The following is an 11,676-nucleotide window of genomic DNA, read 5'->3' as shown; positions in this document are numbered from 1 at the left end:
GAAAGTTCTTGTTCTGAGGAGCAGACAGATTTTGCTCTGCAGTAAAAGGCTTTTTACTTTTAAATGATAAAACTCCATCCACGGTCCCAGTCTGCAGACTGCAGCATTTAGTAACGACTAACTAAGAGCGCGAATGACGTCACGGGAGAGGATTGAGCCTTCGGAGCTCCCGTACAGCGATCCCGGCAGGGGGCGGGGTTTGCGGGGTTCGCGGGGTCCTGCTCAGACGGCCGGGTCTCCGGCAGCTGATGCGCCATGCGAGTCGTGGGCGGGGCCTGAGTGACGTCAGGCGAAGACCACAATGGGTAAGGAGTAATATGAGGGCCAATTCGTATCAGGCTCTGGGGAGGGAAATTCAAAGGCGGCTGGGACCGGGACACGAGCATGTAACTAGTCTCCAGTCCTAGAGGTGTACGTGCGCCTGCCTGTGCGCGCGGGGTGCAGTCCTAGAGGTTTGCCTGCCTGTGTGCGCGGGGTGCAGTCCTAGAGGTTTGCCTGCCTGTGTGCGCGGGGTGCAGTCCTAGAGGTTTGCCTGCCTGCCTGCCTGCCTGCCTGTCTGCGTGGGGTGCAGTCCTAGAGGTTTGCCTGCCTGCCTGCGTGGGGTGCAGTCCTAGAGGTTTGCCTGCCTGTGTGCGTGGGGTGTAGTCCTAGAGGTTTGCCTGCCTATATACACACACACCATGTACTAGGGGTTTGCCCATATACCCAGCAGTCCTAATAGTTTGGCTTCTTGTACTGTGCGCTCCTAGAGGTTTGCACGCCTGTGTGTACCGTGCGCTCCTAGAGGTTTGCACGCCTGTGTGTACCGTGCGCTCCTAGAGGTTTGCACGCCTGTGTGTACTGTGCGCTCCTAGAGGTTTGCACACCTGTGTGTACCGTGCGCTCCTAGAGGTTTGCATGCCTGTGTATACTGTATGCTCCTAGAGGTTTGCCTTGTGTGTGCAGAGGCAGAATTAGGAGCCAAAGGCAATAAAAATGTAAACTAGGAGTTATGTGATCTTATCACCATAGCAACCAATGGAATGGTCCAATCAGCTGCAGCATTTTGCAGGTTGCTATGGTGATAACACCACTTTTAAAGTTTTGCGATCTCCTTGCTGTGAACTTGCCTTACAGCCGCATAGGATTTATAACTAATTACAACAGTCCCGTCATATTGTTTGGAATCACACAGCGGTCATAGTTTTTTTTACACAACAAGCTTTATTCGTCATATACAGCGAGTTGGTCTTAACGATCCATCGTGATACTGGGGGCAGTGAGTGTACGCTCGCACCCTTCGCGTGTGTATATATATACGGTAATCATTTCGTGTCCAGTGGATGACGGCTCCGGCGCAGCCGTGAAATGGACTTTATTTGCCCCGTTTCCTTTGTCTGCAGGGATACAAAAGTAACAAATTGTTTCCACCCCACAGAATAATTCTTACAATAACACAAACCGCTGTTTTGGGACGTTCTTTAACTCAACGTAACCTGTTTTTGTTTGTTAATAACTGCAGTTCTAGCAAAACATTGAATTGTTATTTCTGGACGGACTGAGATGAAGGAATTTTGTGTAATTTTAGTGCTTTAGTTTTATTTATTATTATTATTATTGTATAGCTGGACGTTGTCTGCTTCCCTTTGTCTCCATGCGCCGATCTAGGTGTGCGGTTGGTGAGGTCGGGGCATGGGGTAGAGGACGCCATATTGGCTGGGTTAGAATGCTGTTTTAGTAAATCGTGTCAGATATGCTGTTTCTTACCCCATGACGTCATCGTCTTGGTAGCCGCCTCGAGGATAGCCCTTCCTTCCTCGGCTCTCAGATCCACCTGACGTTAAGCCTTGGCGCTGAGAACCTGACCTTTGCCCGTGCCGTGGACTTCCTCCTTTGCCCGCTGATCCTCCGGAGGACAAGCCTTGACCTAAAGGTCCCAAGTTTTGCAAAAGTCCCTGCAGCCCACCGCCTTTTCCCCCAGAGCCCCCAGACATCAAGCCTTGCATTAGGGGTCCCAAGTTCTGCAGAAGCCCCGAGAGTTGCCCCTGCAGCCCACCCTGTAGAGCGCCGCCTTTTCCTCCTGACCCCCCAGACGTCAAGCCTTGCAGCAGAGGTCCCAAGTTCTGCAGAAGCCCCGACAGTTGCCCCTGCAAAGCTCCCCCTGAACCCCCAGACATCAAGCCTTGCAGTTGAGGTCCTAAGTTCTGCAGAAGCCCAGAGAGTTGCTCCTGTAAAGCGCCCCCTCCCCCCCCAGACATCAAGGCTTGCAGTTGAGGTCCTAAGTTCTGCAGAAGCCCCGACAGTTGCTCCTGTAAAGCGCCCCCTGCCCCCCCAGGCATCAAGCCTTGCAGTTGAGGTCCTAATTTCTGCAGAAGCCCCGACAGTTGCTCCTGCAGGCCGCCCATTTCTTCAGCTCCTCCGGACGGATGACGATGTCCCGGAATTCCGGTGAGCTGCTCCTGCTCTCCTCCTTGTAAACCACCCCTTCTCCCTTTATTCTTTCCTGAAGCACAGCCTCGGCCCACCCTCTGCTCCAGCCCCGGACCCCCTCCGTCCTGTGCATGTCCGTTGTAGCTGTATCTCTTGGAATAAGTCCCTCCGTATTCCGTCTGATCGTCGGATTGCCTGCTCAGCGGTTTTCCGGATAAATTATCTAAAGAATAATAGATTTAGAAGTAAGGAACCCGAGAAAAGTTAGAAGTCTCCGGTTCACCGACACCGTGTCTAGAACCCTGTGAATAAACACGTTCCGTACCGTTCATGTAACCGTCAGGAACACCTAGGGTGGATTCTGTCCATGGTAGCCTAGATCACATCACTTAACCCTTTGGGGGTACTGATGCTTTTGAAAGATTTAGTATCTTATACCACCCCTGGCTTGGGGTTGGGTTGAAAGCGAATGCTCTGATGACCGTGACGATCACGTAAAGATGGCCGCTTGTTTGTAGTATGTTGTTGGACTCACCTTGGAAGCCATTCCTCGTGTTTCCAGCCCCGTAAGGCAGGTTTCCACCGACGTTCAGGACCAAGGAAAGCAAAACCGCGCAGACCGAGATCTTCATCATCTGCTTCTCCGAGGGACGGTCACTGCGACAAGCAAACACTGCGACTTATCAATACGCTGCACGCAAGACCCCAACTCCAAGGGACTGTTCACTGACCTCGTCGCCCCCGTAAAGAATGCGAATTACATCTCTTACACTGCAAATGGCTATGGAATATGGGGGGGGGGGGGCAAATGTATATATGGGCTTATGGGGGGATTCTGCAGAGGGGGACCCCTCCGCTGTCATATGCATACGATGGCCGGAGCGTCGTTTTAAGCTTCTCCGGAGACAGAGAAGTGTAGATTTTTGACTCTGAAATACATCGTTTTTGCTGGTTGAGGATTATAAATTTCCATCACGCGATAAATCAGACAGAATGTGACGGGAATAAAACGCACAGACTTACCGTAACTGGATGTTCGTGGAGTTTTACCAAATTACCGCTGATTCATGGAGTATTTATACACCTCGTTCTGGGGTGGGGGGGCCAATTTCATTAATCGCTGTATTTAATGTTATTCATACGGTCCGGGCTTATTCTTTTTTGTTCGTTTCCATTACAAAGAACCCTAAAGCGGTCTCTGCCAAATCCGAAATGTCACGTTATCAGAGAACTATGTTTAAAACGTTTAAAAGGCTAATTGATGGTTAGAAAACCCTTTTCGCGATTATGTTACGTCCAGATATTTCCTAATTTCCCATGAAAACAGCCGAGTGACCCCAAACTTTAGTAACGAGGAAGCCGAGGTATAAAGTGTCCGTCCCTCGTGTTACGGATCATCTCCTGACTGCTCTTGTTCCAAAAAAGAGAGAGAAAAGCTGTTGAGGGGATTATTCTGCAATCTTCTGTATCAGTTTGTGATATTTTCTTAGTAACTAAACATAACGTAAAAAAATCAATGATTTTAAGTCTTTAATTCTCAGCCTTGTTCACACTTTTCAAAACATAGACAACACAACCCCCCCCTTGTGAAATTGCCATAAAAAACGATCCCCTCCTGATGCCAAGTAATTATTATTATATAGCGCCATCATATTCCGCAGCGCTGTACATCAGTAAACAGCACATGAGAAGTACTAGCATAACAGTTAGACAAAGGAGCTTACAATCTATTTTTATTGCTTTGAAATGGTAAGTCCTGGAGCGCATTATTGGTAGTAATTCCAGGGAGACATTACTATTATTATTTTTAATAATAATCATTGTTTTTGCTGTTGTTTATTATTGTTGTAAATATTTTTTATTTTTTAGCCGGCCAGAGGCAGGTTTTTCAGTTAGTAACGTCCATTTTCAGCGGTTTAGCGTATAAACGGCGGTTTTATTTCTGGCTGGATGTTTGGAAAACCCGACTGGCGCTTTCTTTATTTTCTTAATGTCGATATAAATCTGACACGTTGTGTTTTTTTTCTTCTTCGTTTAGAGGACCGCAGTAACGAGTTGGGCGCCAGCGACCCGGAACCCTCCGATTACGCGAACCGCAACCCGTCCCCGCCACCCAGCGAAGATGGGACGCCGGCGGGAGATTCCATCGGGAGCACCGTGTACAGCAAGCACTGGTTTTTCAGCACCCTGACCAAGCTGATCGAGGTTTGTGGAATAATATCTAATATAATAATAATATAATAACTGATTTTCAGTGGGATGGATGGAAAATATTAATTTCTTGTCCACAATCCTCCGAGTTTGGGCAACTTCCCTGAATGTTATACTGGAACTTTTTATTGCCCTGGGTTTAACGCGTGTCCCCGAGAGTCCTGTCCAGAGGGGCCTAAAACGACAACGTTATCTGCTCCCGTAGGATGCTCAGCATTCACAGTCGGTACCTTTTAATGGATCTCCATGTATCGATCGAAATGTATCGGCCGCTGAGTAACAGAAGTCTTCTCCTAGGCCGTCACTCGGAAGGAGGAACGAAAGGATAAGGAGGGAGAGGAGGCGCCGGCCGAGCTGGATGAGGACATGGAGAACGATATTTGTAAAGTCTGGGACATGTCTATGAATGAGGTAAAACCCCGAGCGGCGCGCGGAAGGAGTATACTGCGGGCCGTCTGCCTGGGATGGACTATGCGGGGATAAAGTTCTAAATGAACCATGAAAGCTGCTCCTGTAACCGGACTTTGTAACCGTCTATTCCCCCCCCGCCCCCGTTTTAGTATCTGCGTTCCCCTTTAATGCAACCCGATCCCCCTCTGCGGGGTATAATCCTTCAGCTGCTGAAAGGTCGCTGCGTCTTTACCTGTAAAATATTACATTTAATAATCGCCGATTTGTAGTCGTACTCAGCGGGGCTGAAGAGACAAAGGAAAGATTAAAATTAACCTTTTTGCTTTGAGAAATCGCATCCGACCGATGAGATAAGACGGGGAAAAAAAGGTTTCACAAATCTATGGCGGTGCAGAGTATCTGAGGGGCCGTTACGCTTCCTTTTATGCAGAGGCGTCGAGGCACGTCGGCTGTCCACGCTTTCTAATGTACTCAAATAGTAAAACTGAATTCATATAAGAATAATAAATAAATTATAATTAATACGAGACAAAAATTATTTATTATTAATATGAGACTGAAAAATACATTTATATATGAAACTATTTAATAAATTTGTTATTAATATGAGACTAAGATTATTATTAATATACAGGACAAAAAATATTTGAGGCTGAAAAATACATTATTATATATGAGATTAATAAATGATTTATTATTACTATGACTAATAAATTATTAATAATACAGGACAAAAAATATTATTAATTAGACTAATAAATACATTATTATATATGAGATTAATAACTGATGAGGGATTGAATGTTTATATTTACCTCCCCGTTTTGCTTTCTTCTTCCCTACAAACTCTTTTGGGACGTGGGGGTTGCCGATCCCTGCGGTACGGAGATGGGGGTCACGATATCCAGGCGTGGGGTTCCCTTTCATAGATATTAAACTCCCCACATAAAGTTTTGGTTTTACCGTCTTGCACAAAATCCTATATATTTGCTGAGAAGTCGATGATGTTGTAAAAAATCATTACTTTTTCTTTTGTAGGAAGTGTCTTTATTCCTCAAGGAGTTTAACGCACCTGAAATATTCTTGGGTGTTATTAACAAGTCCAAAAGTAACCGGCTAACCGTAAGTAAACGTGGTGTGTGTGTATGTATGTATATATATATGTGTGTATATATGTATGTATGTATGTGTATATATATATATATATATATATATATATATATAATCCGTACGTCTATTATAACCCACTCAGATTCTCATTAGAAGTATCAATGCAGTGTAGTTTATCTTAAACAGAGTGGTGGCTGCATGGAATCGCCTTCCAGCAGTGACCAGGTTTCCTAATTCAGGAATGTCCAGTATGGATGTGGTGCTGAGTGAGGAATAAAAGTGAAGAAGGGTCAGAGTTTAGACCGTATGGATGCTTTACCTGCCGTAGAAATATACCGTATGAATGGACTCTTCGGCTGTTGAATTCTGTGATATAGGACGCAGTATCCATAGATAGCACTCAGTGTCTGATAGATTCGTGAGGAACCTTCATTAATTAACGGGAGATTATGGCTTCTTTCGCTAGGAAATCTGTGTCGGCATTTTGGCAAATATGTCCTGTTTCCAAGAGACGTGCACGGCTATCAGCGACAACGAAAACCTGGGGTAATGTATTATTAATTCTGCTAATACATAATACTTCTTAATAACTTATTATTAGACCATTAGTGGCATTTTATCATTACAAATAAATATAAAAACCAGCAGGCAAAGTAACTTCTCCTTGAAATATAACTTTCTAGCACAAGGAATTCCGATTGTGATCCGGGCTGTTTAGATGACGTGAATTATATTGTATGGATTGTATATACTGGGAGTATTAATATATCTGAATGTTATATGTATTGTCTTGATGTTTCAGGGAGCTCCTTCTCCTGTTACTGGCCGACCCCGATCCGCCGACATTACTGGAAACCTGCAGGTACTGTATCCAGTAATTACATGCTGTTAAAGCTCACGTTCCCCTAATAGGGACACTCCAGCACTTTAATGCATATGATAGCCGCATGGTCCCTTTAAACTTCCGTGGTGTCCCCCTCACTAGACTTTTATGGCAGGCCAGAATCTTTCGCCTTTCCGCGTTTGCCGTCTGTAACCGGCCGGTTCTTTTCGCTTCCAGGTTGCTCCTGACTTGCTTGTCTCAGGCAGATGTGGCGAGTTCGTGGTTGGAGAGGATCAGAAAGCATTCGTCGGTCCGAGAAAACCTCTGCTTCATCATGTCCAGCTCCACCAACGGTACGGTCATGTCTGTCATTAACGGCATCGTTATTCTCTATACAGCTGATGAGTGATTGCACCGTAAGGCATATCCCCCAAAACACCAGTCCATGTAGGTCTGCGTCCGTTCTTTGGGTTTAAGTGGATTCCTTCCTTTAAGACTTTGTACTAATGGCTCCGATTCCTTCTGGCAGTGGACCTCTTGGTGAAAGTCGGTGAGCTGGTGGACAAGATCTTCGACATGGATGAGGATCTGATGACTGACTGGATAGAAGCCGGCTCCCCGGAGCCCCAAACTCCAGTTACTGACATCGAAGAAGACAAAGCCCCGGCCCTGGAGATGGTGAGCTGCTTATTGGAAGCCGCAAAACAGCTCAGGTGAGAACGAATGTCCGTATCTCTACGGTGATACAATCTATGGCACCAACGAACGCATCAAAGTGTAAAGAACACGAAATGTCTCAAGATTTATAAAGATGTCTGATCTGTACAGAAAAGATGCTTTCCAGAACCTCTGTGTTTTGATGAGATCTCATTGTAACTATCGACAGACGTTTTGCTTTGTCCTTTTGCGGTCTGCGCATGCTACTCCAAGCTAAAGGTGCGGAAAGTTAGGCTAAAAACCTTTCATCCTGTACCCCCTGTCATTTTGGAGCTGGTCATACATTTCTGCGCGTTTAATGTGAATAAAAGAAATGATCATGCGGACCCCGACGCTTCTGGGCTTTAATCTATCCGATTGCTACTTGGATAGATCTGCAGTTCCAGATATTACCACTGGGGGGCGGCATGAACCGTCACCATAAAACCACTGAATAGAAAAAAGGACAGGGGGTTGTCTGGGATGGACCGTCTACCCAGGTGCTGGTGGCCGCCTCATCGATCTGTTCTATAGGAGGGTGGCTATTAACTCTCCATAAATGATTGTCTTCTTCGCAGGTACGAGAGCACGGAAGGTCTCGACGTCTACATGCATGTCCTGCAGCTGCTGACCACGGTGGACGCCGGGCTGCAAGCTATCGGTTTGTCTCTTTCCCCGATCTCTAGATATGAATAACATGTTCCAGGCGTTGACGCGTAGGAAGCGTGTGATTTTTAAGCCTCATCTCAATGCCGTGACCTGTCCTAGTTCCCAGTTGAAATACATATACATTTTTAACATGCGTTACCCCTGCACACATCGCCCTGCAGCACCGTATGCAAATTGATCAGAGAGTCATTTGCATACAGGGTCAGGGGCAAGGTGGCAGCTCCTGCAAATTCAGAGGTGGGGCAAATGCTTTTATTACTGTTATTAAAGCTGCGTTTTCTTTGTAAAGTGCGATCTCCTGACCGCGGACGAAGCGCCTGGGAGTTCTTGTACGAGTTAATCAGCCGTGACCTGTGCCAGCCCGACGATCCACCTCTCATCGTCCAGGAGCAGAAGACCATATTGTCCTCCGTCTTCGCGGTTATGTCAATCATCTTTGCTTCCCAGGCGGACCAAGAGTACAGGAAGATCGAAAAAAGTAATAATTTAATATTACAGAAACACGTCGAGCCCGGCAGCGACCTGATGATGTCACCCAGGATGTTTATCCCATGATGTCATAGGAACAGAAATAAACTAGAAGCTTTTTCTTGGCTTTAACAGTCATATTATTATTATTTCCTTGTGAAGAATGGAAAAGATCCAACTGATGGCCTTTAGGGGGCCCTATAGCCTGTAAAAATGCACATTACTGTTCAAAGGTTTGGGGTCACTCAGCTTTTTTTTTTATGGAAAACAGGTCAATTTCTAGCTGCAAAAAGGTTTTCTAACCATCAATTACACTTTTAAACTTAAACTTAGATCAGCAAACACAACGTGCCATTGGAGCACAGGAGTGATGGGAGTGATAAAGGGCCATTGGAGCACAGGAGTGATGGGAGTGATAAAGGGCCGTCGGAACACAGGAGTGATGGGAGTGATAAAGAGCCTCTAAGTCAATGAAGAGATTAAAAATCAGCTGTTTCTGGCTACAATAGTCATTTACAGCATTAACCCTGTCTGCGCTGGATTTTATGTTATTTTAATGGGTAAAAATGTGCTTTTCTTTAAAAAAAAAAGGACACTTCTAAGTGACCCCAAACTTATGAACATGAGCAGTTTCCTGTGGATAAAAAGAATAATTGTAAAGGAGAAACAGAGTTAATTTTTAGCTGCATGAATGATTTTAATCTAATGTATTTGTGGAAATGATACTCGCACTGAGATCTTTCAGTATCAAATATTTACATTATCGTTCAGCACCGATGCAGCTGTAAGGAAGAAATGTTTTTTTTTGTTACATTTTTAGTTGTAATGGGCAAAATGCAAATTTCTAAAACGTCTGAACGTAGCCTAAAAAAATCTGTTTCGACCCAGCAGAGTATTTCTAATGTGTTTTTTTTTTTTTCCTTTTTTTGTGTTCTTGCAGACTTTTTTCTGATTGACAGTCTGCTGCGTGTGTTGGAGAACCTCGGCGCCTGTCACACGACCCGTTCCGATAAATGCAGACGGAGGGGATCAGACGAGCCGCCCGGCGCCTCCGACGAAGATCTGCATTTACAGATTCTGAAAGACGTCTGCTGCGAATTCCTGTCCAACGTCCTCTCCGAACTCACGAAGGTCTGAAGTAGAGGACTGCATTGGGATGCTGCATTGGGGTGCTGGTGGTTTTTCGGGTGTTGCGGGAAGGCTGCCTTTGCGTTGCTCCCTCGCAGCGTCTCTTCTCTTGTTCCGCCCAGGAACCCAGCGGAGTCACGTGATTTTTACGTCACGTGACTCTGCTCCGTTCCTGCTTCCCCTGGGTGGGACAAGAGATGCTGTGTGCGAGCAATGCGAAGGCAGCCTTGCGGGAATGCGCAGGAAATCTGCAGTTCAGGTAAGGAGTTGGGTGGGATTGGACACACATGTTGCGGGAGCGGGGGGGATTGGACACATGTTGCGGGAGCGGGGGGGATTGGACACGTTGCGGGAGCGGGGGGGATTGGACACACGTTGCGGGAGCGGGTCGGATTGGACACGTTGCGGGAGCAGGCGGGATTGGACACATGTTGCAGGAGTAGACACACGTTGCGGGAGTGGATATATGTTGCGGGAGTGGATATATGTTGCGGGAGTCGATATGTTGCGGGAGTAGACGCACATGTTGCGGGAGCGGGCGGTAATGGTCACAAAATCAGCGGGAGCGCGTGGGCCGACGGGTGACATTAAACCGATGCTGATTTTATTATAGGAAAGCATACTAGAGGGAATCAAACAAGGACACATCAACGAACACAAATGCCGACGGGCGCTCGCCGATCTCTTACCCCTGTACGCTGCGTACGTGAGTATCGGTGCGGAATTCTCTTTCGGGGTGAAACCGGTTCTGTTACCCCGCGGGCCGCACTAACGCTCTCCCTCTTACCCTCAGGTAAAAAGCTTCATGGGGATCCTGAGCGAAGCGGACCGGCCCCTGGCGGACACGTTAACGGAGCAGATCCCTGCTTTACGTGACCAGTGACCGGACGCGAGCTTCCGTTACGTCTTCGCTGTAGGAGCGTCGCCCTGTTTTCACCGCGCGTCACCTCACGTTACGCAGCAGATCTCCTGACCCCGGGGGGGCTTTTGAGGGTTAAACATGTTATTCGGCGTTGTCAGCGGAAGATTTTTCGTGCCAAGAAAGAGTATTTTTTGTATTTTGTTGTCATATAATTGAAATATAAAGCTGGCTTTTTGTACTTTTGTCTCGATCTTTAAATGGCGTCGGCACGCGGAGTGAAACTGTCTCAAGCCACAAACCCCACTAAAGCGCTTTAAAGCCACAGCGGAGGAGACAGTGACCCCCCCCCCCCGAGGAAAGATACAGGCGATCAATGTAACCGCGATCCTGCCCCAGAGAATGTTACCCCTATTTCTGCACCCCTTACAGAAGGGGATAAAAGTTACGAGACAGTCAGAATCTAAAACTAGACCGTCAGAGGCTGAGATGGGATGGAAGGAAGTTTTACTTTACTGAGAGGGTGGTAGATAAGTGGAACAGCCTACCAGCAGAAGTGGTAGAGGGTAATTTAGTGAGGGTATTAAACATGCATGGGATAGACATACGGCTCCTGAATCTAAGACGAGACCAACGACTGATTAAGCAGGAGAAACGGGGCTGATCTGCTGGTTTTTTTTAAATTTTATTATTATTTTGGATTAGATTTTACAACAAGAGAAATGGGCAGACTAGATGGGCCGAATGGGTCTTATCAGCTAAGTAATGCATCTCCCTTTTCCCCCCCTCATCCACACAGCAGCAGGTGGCGTGGGATTTTCTTGGTCTGGAAGTCTTTTCTTTGGTCCGGTTTGGATCAGATCGGGATTAAAAACCCTCATCGCGTCTCTTC

The 11,676-nt window shown here is 46.5% G+C and overlaps 1 protein-coding gene and 1 long non-coding RNA gene across 2 annotated transcripts; one reads left to right on the top strand and one right to left on the bottom strand.

Annotated features, from left to right (window-relative positions):
* Window positions 1-240: 240 nt before the first annotated feature.
* SAAL1 (serum amyloid A like 1) lies at window positions 241-11,025 on the top strand. The gene is made up of 13 exons (XM_053448856.1): window positions 241-305; window positions 4,448-4,614; window positions 4,918-5,031; window positions 6,070-6,153; window positions 6,608-6,687; window positions 6,944-7,003; window positions 7,202-7,317; window positions 7,494-7,677; window positions 8,239-8,321; window positions 8,619-8,807; window positions 9,738-9,928; window positions 10,539-10,631; window positions 10,719-11,025. The coding sequence occupies exons 1-13, from the start codon at window positions 302-304 to the stop codon at window positions 10,806-10,808; spliced, it is 1,455 nt and encodes a 484-aa protein (XP_053304831.1). The 5' UTR covers window positions 241-301; the 3' UTR covers window positions 10,809-11,025.
* LOC128467276 (uncharacterized) lies at window positions 1,184-1,965 on the bottom strand. The gene is made up of 2 exons (XR_008345703.1): window positions 1,747-1,965; window positions 1,184-1,376 (listed from the first exon to the last, which is right to left on the bottom strand). It is a non-coding gene; the product is annotated as an uncharacterized LOC128467276 (long non-coding RNA).
* Window positions 11,026-11,676: the final 651 nt, after the last annotated feature.

The sequence above is a fragment of the Spea bombifrons genome, chromosome 10, assembly GCF_027358695.1.
Source record: "Spea bombifrons isolate aSpeBom1 chromosome 10, aSpeBom1.2.pri, whole genome shotgun sequence".
In the NCBI taxonomy this organism is placed as follows: Eukaryota; Metazoa; Chordata; class Amphibia; order Anura; family Pelobatidae; genus Spea; species Spea bombifrons.
The sequence above is the reverse complement of the archived record's forward strand: the minus strand, read 5'-3'. Positions and strand labels throughout refer to the sequence as shown.

Excerpts from the sequence above, each read along its gene's own strand:
- SAAL1 (XM_053448856.1), top strand. Across the intron at positions 4,615-4,917 it reads CCCTGACCAAGCTGATCGAG|GCCGTCACTCGGAAGGAGGA; the intron begins GTTTGTGGAATA and ends GTCTTCTCCTAG. Across the intron at positions 7,004-7,201 it reads ACATTACTGGAAACCTGCAG|GTTGCTCCTGACTTGCTTGT; the intron begins GTACTGTATCCA and ends TTTCGCTTCCAG.